At 42.4% G+C, this 19624-nt stretch overlaps 1 protein-coding gene across 7 annotated transcripts in view; it reads left to right on the forward strand.

The window, feature by feature from the left end:
- Window positions 1-18327, forward strand: part of LOC115136901 (band 4.1-like protein 1) — a 113881-nt gene extending 95554 nt beyond the window's left edge. For 4 of the 7 annotated variants that reach the window (XM_065027317.1, XM_065027341.1, XM_065027310.1 and 1 more), the window contains 8 exons: window positions 5664-6044; window positions 7286-7417; window positions 9570-9650; window positions 10428-10493; window positions 13960-14055; window positions 14207-14287; window positions 14448-14622; window positions 15199-18327. In XM_065027317.1, the coding sequence (XP_064883389.1) occupies window positions 5664-6044; window positions 7286-7417; window positions 9570-9650; window positions 10428-10493; window positions 13960-14055; window positions 14207-14287; window positions 14448-14585 (975 nt within the window). In that variant the 3' untranslated portion in view covers window positions 14586-14622; window positions 15199-18327. The remainder of the gene's footprint in view (window positions 1-5663; window positions 6045-7285; window positions 7418-9569; window positions 9651-10427; window positions 10494-13959; window positions 14056-14206; window positions 14288-14447; window positions 14623-15198) is intronic. The other 3 variants (XM_065027325.1, XM_065027332.1, XM_065027345.1) reach the window with 3 other exon arrangements.
- Window positions 18328-19624: the final 1297 nt, after the last annotated feature.

A 19624-nucleotide genomic window follows, 5' to 3' on the forward strand; every position in this document is an offset into this window, starting at 1 on the left:
TCCTTAAAAACATAGGTGCTGGGCTTACAAAGAACACCTAGTGTTGTCGAAGCTCCCAATTCACCGCTTTATTGATAACGGATCTTCACTTGTAGCAAAATCCCAGTTTATTTAGAGATGGTAGAAAAGTGACTCTGCATTAACTTGAAGAGAAGATGTGCAAAATCTGGACATATTCAGATTATGAGGCCCTAGAGGAACAACCATCTCGATCGTCAACCCACCTTGATTGCCTGACAGTTACAAATCTATCCTTTGTGTCAGAACGCAAAAGCCCCTGCCGCTTTGATCACTTTCACATTGTGATTATACTGTTAAGAGACAATAATATGATAGTCCTAGTAGTGTAGCTCTGTCAATGCAGTCTGTTTCCAGGTATTTATGTAGTCTACCGACGCGTTCACATCTGCTCTTTGAGAACAATCAGATTATAGCCATAGAGATTCTCATCAGACCTCCTCGAGGGCATGAAAACGCCATCTGTCATGCACCTACATAGATCTGAGGGAGTGACGCTATTGTCCCGATTGAACAACGACAACGTGTGGCCTGAGAAATCTCTCTGTCCTGGAGGAGTCCAACTCGGAGCGATTCAGAGGAAATCATGTAGCCTTTGATGTAGTTGCAAATGTTATTTTTGCATTGCAAATACCTCCTCAGTTGGTTATGTGGATGTGGGAGCCGCAATGTGCAGGTGGACGCCAACTAGGCCCATGTCTCGTTATTTGATTCAAGATTAATCTGGATTGGCTCTTAGATTTCAGTTAGGACTTTGATTCAGGAGAGTCGTACAGTATATTTTTGAAAACCCCTGGTCTCCCTAGCCCGTTGAATCAATATTTCTTCCCCCTTTCTATCCTTCACTTTCCTTTTCCCCTTTTGCATGAAATTACCAAACGTTGGATAGTATGCTGTGACAAAGAACCATACAGTTGGGGCTCATCTAATAGCTGTTCTCCTCCCTCTCTCTTCCCCCTCCACACCTCTTCTGGCGGGTAACGCTCGTCCCCCCCATAAGGTGGGGGGCAAGGACCCAGTAAACAGCTTCTCTGTAGAGGGCTTCTTCTTCCAGAAGACTTTGGTGACTTCCCCAGAGGTTGCTCTTCACTTCCTCTTCCTTTCTCTTCTAACTGTTACCTCATAACATACTGACTGTACTGTAGTTGGCCATTTATCTGTAATGAATCTGTGGCCTGGTACCATTTCATATACATATTGCTCACTCAGCTATAGCTGATATCCCTTACATCCTGTTTTAATCTGACCAGCTGCTGTCATTGTGTCTGAGAAAATCTTTTAAGAAAAGCAATAACCAACATATACATTTTTGATGTAAAATGTAACATTTCAATGTATGATTGCAGCAATTGAAGCATACATTATTAGCAGATTACAGTCTATGAGCATGCACCTACCATCTACATGGAGGATGGTAGAGGATCTATTTGTACAATAAAAACACATTTCTGTACTGTAGCTGTTAACCTATGTTACAGTTCAGTTGGCACCTCTAACTGTGTTTAATCTATATCAACATGTAGGGCTCTGAGGAGTGGGTATTGATTGAGAAACAAGACACTTATCAACATAACCATGACTGGAAGGCCGAGGAACAGAACAAAGCTTCCACCTCGCCTCCCCCATTAGTCCCTGATTCCTCTTGGGAAAGAAAGAAAGAACTGGAAAAAGAGAGAGAAGGAGCCAAGATGATTAATGTCAAGGCTACAGGAGAGGATGGGCCAGAAATGACAGATATTGATAACTTTCCTTTGCCCAAAGCCACAAGGGAAGCCCATGATGAATGTTCTGAACCGCGGCTGACTAGCAACAGCCGGTTCATGGTGGAATTAGCTGAAACCACTGACTCTTCTGATGATGATACACAGTGGAAAGTACCTCCAGCAGATGACTCTGGTGCAAAGAATGACATAGTCTCAGACCCAGTATCAACCCCAGCCCCAGTCCCATTCCGAGACTCTAAGAAGGATCATCAACTCAACAGACACAGAACAAAGAAGAGGCCTAATAGTTTAAACCTGGGAATGTCAACAGAATTTGTCTATGAGAAAGAGGGCGACGGCTCAAATGGCGAAGAAGACCATGAGGGATCAGACTGGGAGGATAGTCCTACAGAGAAGACAAAGGCGGGACTAATAGACCACCCTGAAGACAGTACAACGAGAGAGGAGCCAGACGACCAGTGTTGGGGGACGAGTGGACGGAGAAAGTGGACGGAGAAAGTGGTGTCTGCCGCTGTGTATGAAGATAACCAGAAGGGCCACATTACATCAATAGGAGAAGACAAGGAGATTCCGGGAAGTGCTGTGGTTGATCCGGCAGGGTGTGAGGAAAACGACCAGGCTAAAAGCTTCATCAACGATGAAGTCCAGCCAGCAGATGAAGTGCTGGGCTCTGTCAACGGTCCTGATAAGAAAGAATGGGATAGTTTAGCAGAAATGGTTAAAGAGTTTGATCGTAGAGAGAGGAGCATGACTGACAAGAAAGAACACATAGCAGAGGTCAAACTGAGGGTGGTCAAGACCCATGAGAGAAAAGCCAGTAACTCTGGGGGGGAGGACATGGAAGGTCTCATGTCAGAGGTCAGGGGTCAGAGAAGGCCTTTTCAAAGACTATCAGGTAGCAGTCAGTCAGAAATAACAAGGATCGTTCCTCTCAAACCCGAAAGGTCAAAGAGCTTGGCCTGTAAAGATGAGCACGACAAAGGGAGCCAGGAGACGGAGTCTGAGCTGATTGGAGTTTTTAGAAGAGAGTACAGATGGTCAGGGGGTTCCTCAGAGGGACCCTCAGACATCAACCGGAACGACGCACCTTCCTTTCATCCAACATTCACCCTGCCTACATCATTCGTAACAACCAACACTAGTCCAGCAAGACAGACTCACTCCCCGACCACGTCACACAGAGAAGCTACACAGGTACAGGGCAGCTTCTGGGGTCTGGAAGGCTTGACGAGAGTCGAGGCTAAAACTGAAGAGCTGGTCCAGGAACAGAGCAGCACTTCCTGTGACGATCCCTTTCAGGTGGCTCGAGAAGCCATAGAGAGTCATCACCTTCTCAGCTTTAAGGCCTCAGTTCCAGCTTCAGCGATTCCCAGAACAGCTCCTCCTGCCCCTCCAGTGAAAACACGGAAAGCCAGAGAGTCTGGACTCATACTCCGGAACATCAACCGCAATGCTAGCAGGGAGCCTGGCCTGGATGCTGCCAAGAAGAGACACTCGGTAACTTGGCTTTTCAGTCATTTGGAAGCAAAAAGCATCGCATGAGCTTCAGACTGACCCGTACACTCCCATTTTCTTATTTTCCTGTTTTCAGTGACTTGAATATACATATATATATGTGCCTGTATATGAAGAAGGGGTTGGAGTGTAACTTATGAGACACTTGTTTTTGGCTGCGTCTCATTGGCTGATGCCGCCATCAATGCATTTTGTCTGCCATGAGTTTGGATCCTCCCCGTTTAGCCCCCCTACTCCTCCCTGCCTCCCTTCACCCTTATGCTTCACAGCAAACCTGAAACACAACTGCTTTGCAAGTCTGTAAAACTCACAACAGGGCTATGGTAGAGATTGTCAAAAAGACGAACACAACTTTTCATGCTTTTGCTCTTGGCTTCTATTCCCCCTCTATTCACATTTGAACCGTGACGCTCCTTCCAACTAACCCTCCAAGCAAGTCTCTTTCGCAGAGGGTTGCAAGGGAAAAAATGCCTCTTGCATATTGCCATGGCGCTGAGTTTTCTTTTGCACTTCTCCTCCATGCTGTTTCCAAGCTGACATGTGGAGGAAGGCATGGACTTCAGACATGGTTTCATACATGTTTTACAGCTCAGTTGACTGTGACAGGAACTGTATGAGAAAATGAGAGAAACATGTCATTATCACCCGTAAAGGCACTCTGTTACATATACTGTACAGTATTGCTCATCAGTCAAATGTCGGCCATTAATCTCCTGACCTCAAAGATACTTTTTTAAAAGAAAAAAGTAGTTTGCGTAATGTAAATGTAAATAGTTTGTGATTTGACATGTTTTTTTTTCCCCCCTTCAAAATATCAACTTCATTAGCATGAAAATGAATAACGGTACCGTATTGGTTAGTGATTATTTAGAAACCAGATCAAAATGCTTTACAAGGATCATACATTGGATGCTATATGCATTATTGTAAAGCAAAGGACCCACCCAGACTGTGGAAAAAAAGAGGCAGGCAACAAGCCCTCAAGCAGCAATCCCCAGGCTGCTGTACTGTAGCTACACAGACAGACTAGCTTTCAGAAAGAGAGTCGCCACTTTCATTTCACAGTTAGTGTCATTAGGTGCTTGCATATATCTGCCAGTGGAATTATAATAATTAGAAATTAGGACTGGGATCAAACAGCTTAAATCATTCCCTGCGTTTAGTCTGAGGGTAGGCCCAGGACACATTGGCACGATCAGACATGGAACGAGGTGTGAGATCACTTTGTAAGCTGCCTCACTCAAAAACTGACATACAGCAGTGTGAGAGCAACCGCCATTCTGTATACTGGGTGTGAAAAAAGTTGAATGGGCTCACAAGCATGTTATAAAATCATAACGAGCCTCCTTATTTTGACTTCCCAAACTGCCTTTGATGTCATTGAAAACCAAACACTATTCTTTGGCCATTTGAGCCCCTTGAAATTCAGTCTGCGTGGTTTGCGGCATTCTATGATTCTGTCCTTGGCCAATGATTGACTGTTGCCATGCTGCTACGGCTGTTCGACACGATCAAATCGTACAACCTGTCCATAGAACATTCTGTACGACACTCTAGTTTAAACTAATTCCAAGTATGACAACTGGCTTTACATGTTGGATTCATTTCTCTTGTCCAAGCTGGTAGTAAAGCTTACTTGTTTTTTTTTGTACTCACAAATAGGTGGAAGGGGGAACTGCCCTTCTATGCTAGAAACGTGCGGTTTTGTTGTTCTAACGGCCTTTTAGCAGAGACCCAGTCTCTCTACTAATGTCTAGTAGTCTGTCTCTCCAGCTTGGAATAACCTCTGGCTGCTCTCCTTCTTCCCTTGCTTTCCCTCCGCAGGAGCCTCTCTCCACTCTTGCCATTCATGAAGATACAGTAGATGATGCCAAGGTCACTTTTTACATTTTGAATTCAACCACATGCCTCACCATTTTCCCATTTCTCCCCTGTGGTAAATTAATCCCTCACTCCCCATTGTCTCCCTCACCGTCACACATGGGTAACTCTGTCATATGAGCAGCATACAATAGAGGCTGAACCCTGACTATGCCACAGGCGTTTATCCTCCGCTATGTTAAAAGTAATTTCCTCTGTGTAAGACTTCCCCATTTATCTCCTTTCTTCTTTATATACGATGTGGCAAATTGCATGCCTGGAGAAGATTTTTATGATCGATTTTTATGATAATATATACATGTATAATAGGTATCAGGGCCTTGGAAAGATCCTACATGAATACTTATGCACACCTCCAGGACAGGACATATTCCCTTCTAGAGGATCATTCATCCACTGTCATCATCATCATCATCATCATCCCTCTCTCATGGTCACTCCCTGCCCTGAGCTGCGGCCAGACTGGCCGTGTGTTGTGATTTTTGTTGTGGCGGCCATCTTTCTGTAACCCCCTCTCTCACCCAGAGGGAACACTGGGAGAGGAGGCCTCGGCCGGGATCCACCTCGGAGGAAGACCACGAGCGCGACACGGTGGTCTTCATGAAAGAGACCCAGTTGGGCATCGAGAGGAAGTGCTCCAGCATGACGGTCAGCTCCACGTCCAGCCTGGAGGCCGAGGTGGACTTCACCGTCATCATGGACCTCCACACGGGCGTGGAGGATTTCTCCAAGGGCCTGTCTGAGCTGGGGGAGAGGGAGTGGTTGCCCGAGCGGCTGCCCGAGGTGGGCCGGGACGACTTTGAGGAGACCTCCAGGTTCTATTCGGCCCGTCTCATGGGCTCCCATGACATGTCCGCTGTAGAGGAGATGCCCCCTGTGCACCGTGAGGAACGTGTGCGCCATGAGGTAGACACAATGTACCCCATCCCTGATCCTTGCCACTCCCTGTCTCCTCCCTCCTGCTTCTGAGTGCGAATCCTGCCCTTAAAGGGAAACTTCATTCTTTTTTTCAATGAAGCCCTTTATCTACTTCCCCAGAGTCAGATGGATTCGCGGATGCCATTGTTATGTCTCTGCATGCAGTTTGAAGGACGTTGCTAAATAGCGTTAGTGCAATTGCTAACTAGGGTTAGTGAAATGACTGGAAGACCGTGGCAACTGCTAGCACGCTAGTACATTCCATCGACTTCCAGTCATTGCGCTTACGCTAGTTAGCGTTAGCTCGCGAAACTACCCCTAGCTTCCTTTATACTAGATGCAGAGACGTGAAAATGGTATCCATGAGTTCATCGGACTCTGGGGAAGTAGATAACGTCCTTCCTTTAATGAAATCACCAGTCACCTTTTCAGTTGCCATTTGTTGTTGATGTTTTAATTTGATGTTTACATGTTATACAATTATTTTTTATATTTTTGCTTAGTCTTTTGGTTTTTGTTTATTTATTTTCCTATGGTTTGTCCATTTGCTGTTTTCGTTGTTTCAGATTATTGTGAAATGTGTATGTTCTCTGGTATTTTCCCTTCCATTGTCAGTCCTGCTTGCATTACTAAATGTTTGGTCTGAAATGAAGTGATGTACAATCACCAATTGATACTGCAGTGTATGACTATGCTTGTATTGCTTCATTGTCTGTTTGAACAGTATTGTAGTTTTTGAATAAGAAATGTATTGTAGTTGAACTAAGGATAAGTACGGTCAGTAACACGTCAAGGCCACAGCACGTACATGACAGAATATACAGTATTCAGACATCACGTAAGTAAGATTCAAATTTGATGGATTTTCATATGTCTTTCAAGTGATTCACCCACAATTATTTCCAACATATAAACATAGAAAACGACATACAGCATTTTGATTTGTTTAACACTTTTTTGGTTACTACGTGATTCCATATGTGTTATTTTGTCATTTTGATGTCTTCACTATTTTCTTTTACAATGTAGAAAATATTAAAAATAAAGAAAAACCCTTGAATGAGTAGGTGCGTCCACACTTTTGACTGGTACTGTTACTCCGGGGCTCAATTTTAGGACATTTGTTAAAGATTAGTTTACCGTCAGGTAATATTGACGACGTTGGAGAAGAATAGACTGTCTATGGTCTATGAAATCTTAGTGTACCTGTCTGTGTCCTCCTGCTGCAGCCCCCAGTAGCCAGGAAAGACCCCAGTGCTGTTAGCGCTGCCCAGATGCTGAGGAAGGCCGACACTAAGATGGAGACACATACCAATGGGTCAGAGGTCACCAGCACCAACATCATGGACATGTCCGAGCAGGTACACTAGATCAGTCTATGCATACGGACTCCTTCATGTCCCTCTGTGTTTTGATGTTTGATGATTTAGCCTGGTACAGTAGTCAAATCTCTTTGTGCTCTAGCCAAGTCCTTTGCCAATAAACATGACAGATGAGTTGTCTAAAGCACATACCAGATAAGTGCTATCAGTTTTATGTTGTAATATTGATCATATATGCCTCACATGCGATCCGGGACTATACAATTAACCTATTTAACAAGTTTTCTGACTCCATAAAAACATGTTTGCAATATGCAAGAGACTACAGTTGCGATACAGCAATAGGCAATCAAGAAAGGTCTGAGAATGGAATTCTTAATTTAATTAACATTGTAAAATGACTGAAATCACATACAAGGCATAAACTTAAGTTACAAAGCTTTGACACGCATTACACAACATTATTATCGGATTGATCAGAGCGGGAGAGAGTGGGAGAAGTCATAGCCTGAAAGGGCATGCCCCAAGAGTCCATGAGGTGGAGAGAGAAAGAAAGAACGAGAGAGCGCATGAATCTCACCAGCGCAGGTCAGGAACGAAAGAGAAAGAGACAATGAATCCGAGGCCCCTTTTTTTTACAAGGTCTCCGTTTGGATTCAACATTTTGAGTTGTTGAACAATAGCATTACAAAGTGATATCAGACTTAAAGGATGTTATCACAACAGAACCTCTGCTACCCAGAGGTGTGACAAGGGGGTTGGTGAGATAATGCAGCATTCCTACGGCAACACAAAGGAAATCCTTGCATCCAGTTGATAAGAGTCACTTTGGTACCAGTGCAGATTAGTGTTACCAGTGCTAGTGCATACTAATGATCAAATGACAAATGTAGCAGAGTGGCCCTACAGTTTGACCAGAAGGCATCTGAAATGATCTTCAGCAGGAAATGGAAACACTGGGTGAATAAGACCATTTATAGGTTCATTTTTACCCCACCAATATAGTTTGATATTTTTTGTAAACAGCGGGAAATGTAATTAGTCATTTAAAGAGGAAGCATATAATCCTAATATAGATGAGACATTTTCTCTCTGTAGCTCTGCTGTACTGCAGCTCTTGATTCGATTGAGTGACATATTCTCACGACCACAGGGAGTTAAAGGTCCAATGGAGCCATTTAAAAAAAATCTCAATATCAAATCATTTCTGGGTAACAACTAAGCACCTCACTGTGAATGTTTTAAGTAAACAAAAATAGCTTCTTTAGCAAAGGGCAATTTCTCAAGCAAGGATTTTGCTCGGACTGTCTGGGAGTGGTCTGAGTAGGAAGGGGAAAACTGAAACTGAGCTGTTATTTACAGAGGGGTTTGGAACTCTCTTTGTTATTGGTCAATTAACACATTTACCGCATGGTGATGTCATCATGGAAGGCCAAAATCAAATCATGTTTTTTAATCCATTGGGACTTTAATAACGTTGTTATACAGGGATTAAAGTATTGACAGGACATTAAAGAGAATTATGAAAGCATGCGGGAGTTCCATTCATCTCTAAAGGCAGAGCATGGAGCTGTGTCAGTCCCACAGGTGCCTGATTAAAATGTAATTGGTGCCTCTGGTGTGTCATTCATATAATGATGAGGATGAGCTGTGTTGGAGCGGGTTTCTTTGAAGTGAAAACTCAAGTCAGTGTGTGTTGAGCAGAGAAATTGATTGACCTTGAATAGACTGAGTGTACAAAACATTAGGAAGACCTGCTCTTTCCATGACATAGACTGAACAGGTGAAAGCTATGATCCCTTATTGATGTCACTTGTTAAATCCACTTCAGTCGTGTAGATGAAGGGGAGGAGACGGGTTAAAGAGCATGTTTAAGGCTTGAGACAATTGAGACATGGATTGTATGTCTGTGTCATTCAGAGGGTGAATGGGCAAGACAAAATATTTAAGCGCCTTTGAACGGGGTATTGTAGTAGGTTCCAGGTGCACCGGGTTGTGTCCAGAACTGCAACGCTTCAGCGCGCAACACAATATCAGGAAGGTGTTCTTCATGGTTTGTACACTACGTGTAGGTACATTAGTCTTCTAGATGACAAATAGCCATGTCTCGTGTGTTGAGCCTCTTTGGCAGATATGCTCTTGGTTTGGAGTAAGCAAAAATACAGTAGCGTTTGTGTGTGTGTGTCTGCAGCAAATGGAGGCTGACATCAACTGTAACGAGACAAAGGTCTCCAGCAGCACTGACGTGGCTAAGCCACCAGAGGGCGACCTGGTATGTATCATACACTCTATTGACAATAGCGGAAAGGCTTGAAGGCTATGCTATGCAAGCTCTGTCTGCAGTCTGATTCACTACCCTTCTCCCTGAACTGCACACTAATTTAATCCCCCTGGTGGATTTGAAAGGAACTGGACTGGTGTAAATATGGTGCTCATGGGGGATAAGGGAACATATATAGATATAGAGAATCACTCAAATCTGCCATGACAGGTTTTGCATGTGCAAATAATGGGCTGCACATTTAGAGAATATATTTTGCCAGATTGTTTAGTTTTCTGCCTTAATATGATATTGCCTCACAATTTTTGCATGTGCATCCTTTTAAAATAGGCTTGCTATAAAGACTTCTCCCCCTTCTAAATTGTGCAGAGTCACATGTTTACAATATGTCATACTGCTACCACATAATTGGCTTTGGTTATCTATGGCACTTAATATTTAAATAAGCTCCAGTTTGTATCACAGTGCCAACAAACATGCTGTAATGATAATGACAGGAGGATCTGTTGGGTTGAACTTCCTGCTTGGCTGCCTATTGGCTTATAAGTTGCTTTATAAATTCATCCTAATACCTTGCTTCTGATTCACTACGGTCATGGTAGCTGCATGCAATATGGTGATCAGGTTTTGTGGAATGCTTGTTCCCATATGGACACATTGCTCTTCTCCCTGATTAGTTGAATCATCATGAACATGATGACTTCATCCCTTCATCCAAGTGACATTTTCTTTCCCCCCTCCCTCTCCTCATCCTTCCTGTTATCCCAGAACCAGAACCAGGAAGTTGGCAGTAGGAAGGAAGTTCCTCTCCCCAGTATAGAAAATGGCTCCCATGTAAGTACATAATTCACCTTACCATCCTCCACCCCCCTCATCTCACTCAATAGACTATGTTACTGTACTCTGACTCCAGACATTTAGTCCTATACTGTAGCGATTGATTAATTGTAGCTGACGCAGTGATAAAGGTTCCCATGAAACAATGCTCTTGTTTGTTGTTGAATTGAAGCGGTGTCTGTGATTCACTGTATGTTGTCATGTAGAGAGAAGTGGTTAAAGATGCAGTTGTATTTTGGCTGGACTATACCTTGAACCAGCAGCATAGTGTGTGTGGGTGTTTCTGTGTGTGTGTGTGTGGGGGGGGGGGTTCTGTGTGTGTGTGTGTGTGTGTGTGTAGGGTTTAAATTGGGACTTTGGAGGTGGCAGAGACAAGGTTAGGGTATTGTTAGGGTTGAACCAGGGTGTGGAAATGAAGATAAGGTTAGGGCTAGGGTTAGGAAAGTGTCTAGGGTAATGTTAACTGCTGTATAATGTATTACCATTCTAGGGGGAGGGTTAGTACTTTATTCTACTTTTTATCCTACTCCTATATGTAGCCTTAGAAACAAGGTTAATGAAATCAATAACTTGCTAACATCAGATAATTCATTTGATGATACAGCAGTAGCTATACATGGATATAACATGTATAGAAGAGACAGGGATGCAAATAGGGAGGTGTTGCTGTATGTGCGTAGAGAAGATCTTATGTCAAGTGTTATGGTTGCAGGTTCATCTGGCATATCTAAAGCCTTTTCTTTTGGGGGTGTTGCTATAGGCCACGAAGTACTAACAGTCAGTATCTACATAATATGTGTAAAATGCTTGATGGTGTATGTGATGTCAACCGAGAGGTCTACTTACTTGGGGACCTGAATATTAACAGGTTTTCATCAAGTTGTTTGCTTAAGAAGAAGCTTCTTACTGTAACCAGTTCCTGTAATCTGATTCAGGTTATTAATCAACCTGCCAGGGTGTTTACAAACACTACAGGAACAAGGTCATCCACACGTGTAGAACTTTGTTCTAAAATTGCACCCTTAGGATGCAGTGATCACAATATAGTGGCTATATCCAGGAAAGCCAAACTTCTAAAACCTGGGCCTAAAATAGTGCATAAGAGATCATACAAAAGATTTTGCTGCGACTCTTATGTGGATGATGATCTGCATCCAGACGGTGCAGTTGATGCATTTATGAAATTGCTTCTTCCAATTATTGATAAACATGCACCTGTTAAGAAACTGACTGTTAGAACTGTTACGGCTCCATATGAATTGATGAGGAATTAAAAAAAAAATGTCTGGTTGAAAGAGATGGGGAAAAAGGAGTGGCTAATAAGTCTGCCTGCACATCTTACTTGCTGACTTACTGCAAATTGAGAAATGATGTGACTAAACACAACGACAAAAAATAAGAAACTGTATTATGAAGCCAAGATAAATTATATTTAAAAAACTTTGGAGTTCTTTCTATTAAATTTATGGGCAGAAATACAATTTCAACTCCGTCTTTCATCGAATCAGATGGCTTATTCATCACAAAACGATTTGATGTTGCCAGTTATTTGAATGATTACTCAATTGACAAAGTGAGCAAACTTAGGCAGGAAATGCCAACAACGAACAGTGAGCCATCGCACTCATGCATAAAAAAAACTAAATAATGAAAGAAAAGCATTGCAAGTTTGAATTTGATATTTTTGTGAAGTTAGTGTGTGCGAGGTGGAAAAATTACTGTCATTGATCAATAATGACAAACGTCCTGGCATTAACAACTTAGATGGAGAGCTACTGAGGATGGTAGTTGACTCCAAAGCCACTCCTATATGTCATATCTGTCATGTCTTTGGCATCATTAAATTGAAGACTGTTATTTTATCAAATCAATTCTCTGTAATTATTATTACGTGATAAAACTAATCGTGTAAATGTAAACAAACAAACCGTAGATATGGTTACAAGGAAATGATAGGGGAGGTTCCCTAGTGGGCTGAGCCGATATGACGGCTTGCTAGACAAAGGGAAGTGGGTGTGGACTGAGAAGGGCGGGAAAGACGAGAGTCACTACACAGTTGATAATTATATTAACTGAAATGCTAATCCTTTGCACATGAACGCTCACTGATTCGGCAATAACTGCGATCAATATATATTTTGTCGTTGTGATCTCTGTTGGAATCGTCCGTCTTTCTGTTGGAAAGTTCATTTGATCGTCTCTTTGTTCCATGAAGTCTTTTGTGGTTAGACTGGATACTTCAGAGTAACATTCAGAAATGTTCTTGTAGAATAGATGTTGCGGCAGTTGTTGGTCTTCGCATTTCAGGTCGATTTCTAGCTTTAGACTAGTAATTAGTATCGAAAATGTGCTCTTATTCTGTTGGAATCGATAGTCTCAGAGTTTCAACAATCATTTCAACCTTAGCTTATACTGAGGTTTTTGTGGTCTCTACTCAACCTTCGCTCCCATTCGTAACAGTAGAAAAGGGTTGTCCCATGACGCCAGATCATGTCTGTGCTCACGGGGGTGGGCCAATGACTTAGTTAAACTCTCACATTAACGGTTCAACATCACCTTACATAATTTCACAAATAGTTTGATCTTTACTCATTCATTTTATACAATAATTAGATGCAAACCTCATAACGGAGGCTCCTGTATAAACAGAGGTATGGTAATGTGGCTGTATTGTTTTTCATGAGGTCACAACATGAAACAAAATGGACCGGGTTGTAGCTGGCTACTCCATCGACTGTTTACACATTCTCCAAAACATAGAACTTGAGAACTGAACAATATCCATGATGTAGAAGTTCCTTTGTTCTACTGTGAAACTCTCTCTCTATATACTGCCTGGCCATGAGGAGAGAGTCACCTCCAGGAATTTATGACCTGAGATAACAGAACCTGGGTGTAGGAGGGAGAGAGACCGAGCGAGAGAGAAGGGTATGGTACTCGCTATACCCAAAGAGGGCCACGTCATGACATATATTTAATTGGAGAATAGAGGAAAATCGTTGTCCTCGGGCCTGGAGGGAAGCTAAAGTCATTCCGCTATCCAAGAGTGGTAAAGCAGCCTATCAGCTTGCTGCCTGCTCTATGCAAACTGTTGGATTTATTTTATTGGACTAAGTACAAATAAAGCAACACCTCATGGCAAAACGTCCATGTGACCTACAGTACTTGTTGTGTGTATGTACTAACTGATAGATGCGCGCACACACACACTTCATGTTAATATTTATTAAATGTATTTCAATTGTAAAGTCTTTTGTCTGTAATGTATTTTTCGTTATGTGTCGGTTAATGGGGGGGTTCTAATAAATTAGATCAAAAATCCTTGTTGGACCCATAAGGTGCTGGAGCTAGGCTCCATTTGACCCTTGCTCCGGTTCAATTTAACCACTGGATGTGTGTGTGTTTGTGGCAGCTGTGCTGATAATGTAAGTGACCCTTCTTTCTCCTAATGACCGTGCTGCAGGTGAAGGCGGGCACCCTGGGGAGAGAGGCCGTAGTGTCCCCGCTGACTGTCACCGCCGACAATGTCACCTCAGCAACCACAACTCAAGTTACCAAGGTAACCCCTCGTGTCTCCTCTGCGACCTTTAAAAAAAAAAGTTATTGACACTTCCTCTTCACTTAATATACACTATAGAGCTATGAAAGGACACAATTATTATCTGATCTGATCTGATTGATGTTGACTATGTGTGTGTGTTGTGTTTCAGACAGTGAAAGGTGGCTACTCCGAGACCAGGATTGAGAAAAGGATCATCATCACGGGAGATGATGACGTGGACCAGCATCAGGTGAGGAACAACAGTCACAGCCGTTACTAAGTTAGAAGCACTGTAGAAATGCATGTCATTTGTATGGCATCTTTCATGGACACTCAAAGACACTAATATTGTAGATTGACTGCAAATGAATAGTGTCCATTTAATGGGAACAGTGACCTTTATCACACAGGCCCTTGCCATGGCGATACAGGAGGCCAAGCAGCAACACCCCGACATGCTGGTGACAAAAGCAGTGGTTGTCAGGGAAACAGAGTCTCCCACTGAGGAGCAACATAGAAAATCGGAGGTGTGTGGAGCTGCAATGTAAACATCACTGTCAAGACACCATAGTATTGCCTCGATAAGTAGGTAGATGGTGATAGACTGTGTGTGTGTGTGTGTGTGTGTGTGTGTGTGTGTGTGTGTGTGTGTGTGTGTGTGTGTGTGTGTGTGTGTGTGTGTGTGTGTGTGTGTGTGTGTGTGTGTGTGCGTGTATGCATTTATTTGTGAATGTATGCTATACAGGCTATAGGTGGCTTTAAATATGCCATAGCTGACACGTACAGTATGTTGGACATGGAAGTCAATCACGTTGTTTAAAATGCAGGTTGCAATCTATTGTCATGATTCTTGCACTGCAAGCAACTCTGCAGAGTGGTCACTAACTGGCAAAGCCACAAAGTCATAAAATCAGATTTAAACCTAACCATAACCTTAACCACACTGCTAACCCTAATGCCGTACCCTAACCTTAAATTTAGACCCAACATTTTTACGAAATGGGCAATTTTGACTATACAGCTGGCCCATCTAGTGGACATCGTTCAGTTCTGCCTCAAGGGAAAGATTAATGACGACAAACCTCAACTTGCGTTTAAACCACCTTGTTTATCCCAGTGTCAGTTTCACAGAGCTGTGTGTGTGTTCTCTCTCTGTTTCAGTCCTGATAACCCATGGTGGTTCCTGGGAGTGGGGACAGGAGCCCATCAACTCCCTGACTCCCACTCCACCGTTGCAAGAGGACTACAGTAACCTACCCACAGTGTATACTACAATACAATAGACAGCTCTCCTTGAAATAATTTCCGTCTCCTCTACTGTCCCTTTAGCCAGAACCGACTGTGACGCCGCCTCTGACCCATCCTCACCCACCAACCACTCTTCCTCTGGAAAATGCCCTAGAAAATGCCCGGTGTTTGTACAGTAGACCCCCATGAGGACTGACTCATGGTTTGTAAAGAATAGGGCTACAGGTGTAGGATCTTAATTGTGTGTGTCTGTGCACGCATAATGAAGTTCCTACACCTGTATTTGGTCGCGAATGGGGCTGTTTAGCTCTGGGATCTGTGAGAGATCAGTATAATGGTTCTGGTATTTTACATCCCCAGACAGACTCTGTATGTACAGTACAAACATAATGGCATGTTAATGGTTCATCACCTCTGATCAGCATAGTTCAATTAAATTATTAGCGATCACGATGTAATCCACAAAAAAAACGGATCGACATTTCCCCAGAACACATTGACTTACCTGTAAGTACCGATCATTTATTCTTAAGGAACTCAATAGCCCACCCCCACAAATTGCAGTCATATATGGTCACCATGGAGATGCCTGCTCTGTGCTGACATCATGCATGAAGCATGGGGACTGGGTGAGTGGAGTGTGAGGAAGGGGTTTGGGGGGAGGGGTGCTCTGCAGGGGCCGGTAGTGAGGGTCAGCCTTTAATGCTTGTTGTCACCAGCGTGACACATATATAGTCAACAGCTGTCTTACTAGCTTTTTAAACATTTTTAACAATAGAACAATCTAATTTAAAGTCCAGTGTTTGCTTATCTCCTGAAAAAAAAAGTGTGTCGATTTAGCGTCTCATACTCACATGCATGATTCTAAGTAGTCGAGGGAATGAACGATACGATACAGAGCTGTCGTGGAACTGACATCCACAGGAAGTGCTCAAGGAGGATTCTGTGGAATATACTTCTGCGGCGTGTAGACACTGCATGTCAAACAAAGCTGACGGGCCTATACTGATAGGAGAGTCAACGGAAGAAATACGTGGACAGACACTTCTACAACATCAAGAGACTATGAGTTGGGACTCCGCTTGACATTCAGGGTGCGTTACTACTCCAGGCTCTGACGCTCGTTCTCTGGATTATAACGAACAGAATCCTTCCACACCCCCTTCTGTGCTCCTCTGCTCATCCTGTTCTCCTTCACTCATCATACTGTTATACTTTTAGTCGCAAATGCTGGTCGCGTAGGGCAAAAGTCAAATCATACCCATTTCCCCATGTAGTGTACTACTTTGGTCAAAACTAGTACACTCTACAGGGAAAAGGGTGTCATTTGAGACAAAGCTATAGTCTGGTCAAATGAGCAGTTTTAATATAATGTTTTACAGTATCTAATTTTATGAAGTGTGAGGATATGTTTGATTTGGATTTTTTTTTCAACTTTTCTTTTTAAGTTATGGTGTGTGAGTTCAACATTTGTATTTATAAGAGTGGTGGTGAATGTGAGCCGGCGGGTTTCTTGCCTTCCCTAAAAATGATTATTAAGTGTGGGATTCCTTTTTCTGTTACCTTCACAGACAAAGCCTGGATGCATAGTGTGACACGTTTTAAGGCCAAACTCCCATCACCTTCGACAGATAGACAGGCGGTGAACCTGTTCCAGAACACCTAGCAAAGGCCTCCGTAGCCCTGCCTGGCCAAATCTGTATACTCTCTGGATAATAACTCTAAAGCTATATTCAACAGCTGCGTATACATTCATCAGTCAGTCAGTCTGAAAAATCAACAGAAACGATATGCTGGAACAAACTGTTGAATAAATACTATGCATTGTTTCCTGTGCGGACTAACTTTGAAAATATTACAGAGGAGAACCCGATTCATTTTATGGTGTGCCGCTCTGCTCTCATCTCCTACAGTATATGATATTGTTTATTACAGCGGTCAATCTTAACTGCTTGTGAGACTTGCAATAACCGTCTCTTTTTGTAGCCACCTCGCTATTGTAATCCATTATCAATCTATTTAAAAGAGAACTGTGAGCTCTTATGCATATAAAAAGCACTACCAAAACCGTTCCAAGATGGAGTTGAATCTAAAGTTGAGTTCTGCCACCGTGTTCCCATGGCTTTGTTACCGTGCTTGGCCTAGTTACTCCACTCTCACTTCACCCTGAAGTAACGGAGAAGATCCTTCGGGACTTGTCTTATCTGCTGTAGAGTTCAGTCGCTGTGAACAGAGTCCCTAACAGTTATTTTGTATATTTTATTTCATTTTATCTGGTCAAATGACACTGGATTCATGTTAAGGCACTTGCTTGCAGTGATAGACAGCAACGATATTGTTAGGAATGTGTGTTTTCTCTATTACTGGACACACACCTCTGAAAATGATTACTTGCTGTACAGTATAGACATTGAGAAAGAAGTTGCTCTGTATATCTTGATGTGCTGTTTTGAAGGGTGGGAGGCATATTGTATGTATGAACATAAATACTTCTATGTGTGCATTTAGTTACAAATATACTGGAAGAGTGGTAATGAGGTTGTGCGCATTTTGTAATAGAGGATTCACAAATGTGCAATGTTACGACTACAGACTAAGTGTAAGTGCTAATACAGTGCACTTGTTATACTGAAACCATGGAAGTAATTATTTAGCCTACCTTTGTGATCTACTGACCTTTCAGCCATCCACTCTCCATGTGGTGTTGAGGTCATGACCTCTTCTTAGAAGAACTGGGTAATACTATAGATTAGCTATGATACACTGTTTCAGTGGTAGGAATAATACGAATTGGAACACAAATATATTGAAGAGCAGAAAGATGACAAACAATCACAGGCCCCAACATGACAGACCTAACTGGCTGATTCCATAGGCTCACATGAGGCACTGTCCATCCCACTCTTCTTCTTCCACCCTTCAATTCACCTCAACCTGTTTGTTCTACATTCCCCCTAGTGCTTGGTGGTGTGTGTTTGCTGTATTTGCGTTCAGTCTAAATGGAAAACATACATACGTAAATAAATAAATGTCTCAATGCTATTCACATTGTCTCTGCGAATTTCATGAGGAAGACAAATGCTGCAAGACCATGTAATGGAAACCGGTAAAGGGCTTGAGACGTTAGGCAGTTACATTTAGTTTGTTTGGAATCCTGCATTGCCATCTTGTGGCCCTTAAGAGAATTGCAATTGGGAATAAGATTACAGAAGGACAATACTCAGTCAAGCATAATCATCATTCTCCTCAAATTGATTCAAATATCGCTTAATGGTTATAGTTCTACTATTACTGCCAAGTGCCAGTTGTTCTATTGATGCTTTGTATTTTTAACATTTTGACTGTCATTGGACATCTCTAACTCTTTATATATACAATCTAGGCTCTAAGGGGGGAATTCTGAACCGGGTTAATTAAGCCCTTCATAAATGTTACGTAATTCCCTTTTTATGGACTTTTCCCTTTCTTTACACTTTTCTATCGAAGAGTATTCTGACCTTGAAGTTAAGCTTGAGGAGAGCATGCTATTCGCCCACTATTTGTTTGAGGAGGAGATCAACGAAATGAAGGCGTGGCAGAGGTGTGTCTACAGATTCTGATCTTGACAGACACATTTATCAACACAGAGGTCTCCGATCACTACTCTGAACTGACAAAGGGGGACCAGAACATCTCATTTCAGAGAGCTCTGTAAGTTGTTCCACATAAAGAGCGCAACAAAAACTAAAATCAGCTTTACCCAACTCTGTGGAGACCGAAGGGGCCTCCAGTGTTTTCCAAGCCTGAGTCCGGGATTGTTAATTTGTCAGTCTAAATTGAATTAATGATAGGTAAATCGTATGTTTCTGCCACAAGAAAATGTTGCTCTCTCTATACATACAGAGGCCCAACCTTTTTTTAAATACAAAACACAATGGTGAGTTCTATAAACATCACCAGTAATAAACCTAAGGACACAATGGAAAACAGCATCTAGTGGTTGAAGTGTAGATGCTGCTTCATATAGATAATATCCCCATAATCTAAGATAGACATGCATTGCTTGCTGTTTGGGGTTTTAGGCTGGGTTTCTGTCTAAGCACTTTGTGACATCTGCTGATGTAAAAATGGCTTTATAAATACATTTGATTGATTGATTGACATAAAAGTGGCCTGGACAATGTCCTTCCTATTACCAAAAGTCAACCATGCTTTGTTTCTGTAAAATAAACCGAACCTTGAACTTCATCTTCTTCACCAGCTCAGTGAAATGTTTTTTTTTTAAATGACAGTTTGTCATCAAGCCAGATACCAAGATATTTGTAGGAAGGAACTATTCATTACAAATTCATTTCAATCT

Source organism: Oncorhynchus nerka, linkage group LG2 (genome assembly GCF_034236695.1).
Source record: "Oncorhynchus nerka isolate Pitt River linkage group LG2, Oner_Uvic_2.0, whole genome shotgun sequence".
Taxonomy (NCBI): domain Eukaryota; kingdom Metazoa; phylum Chordata; class Actinopteri; order Salmoniformes; family Salmonidae; genus Oncorhynchus; species Oncorhynchus nerka.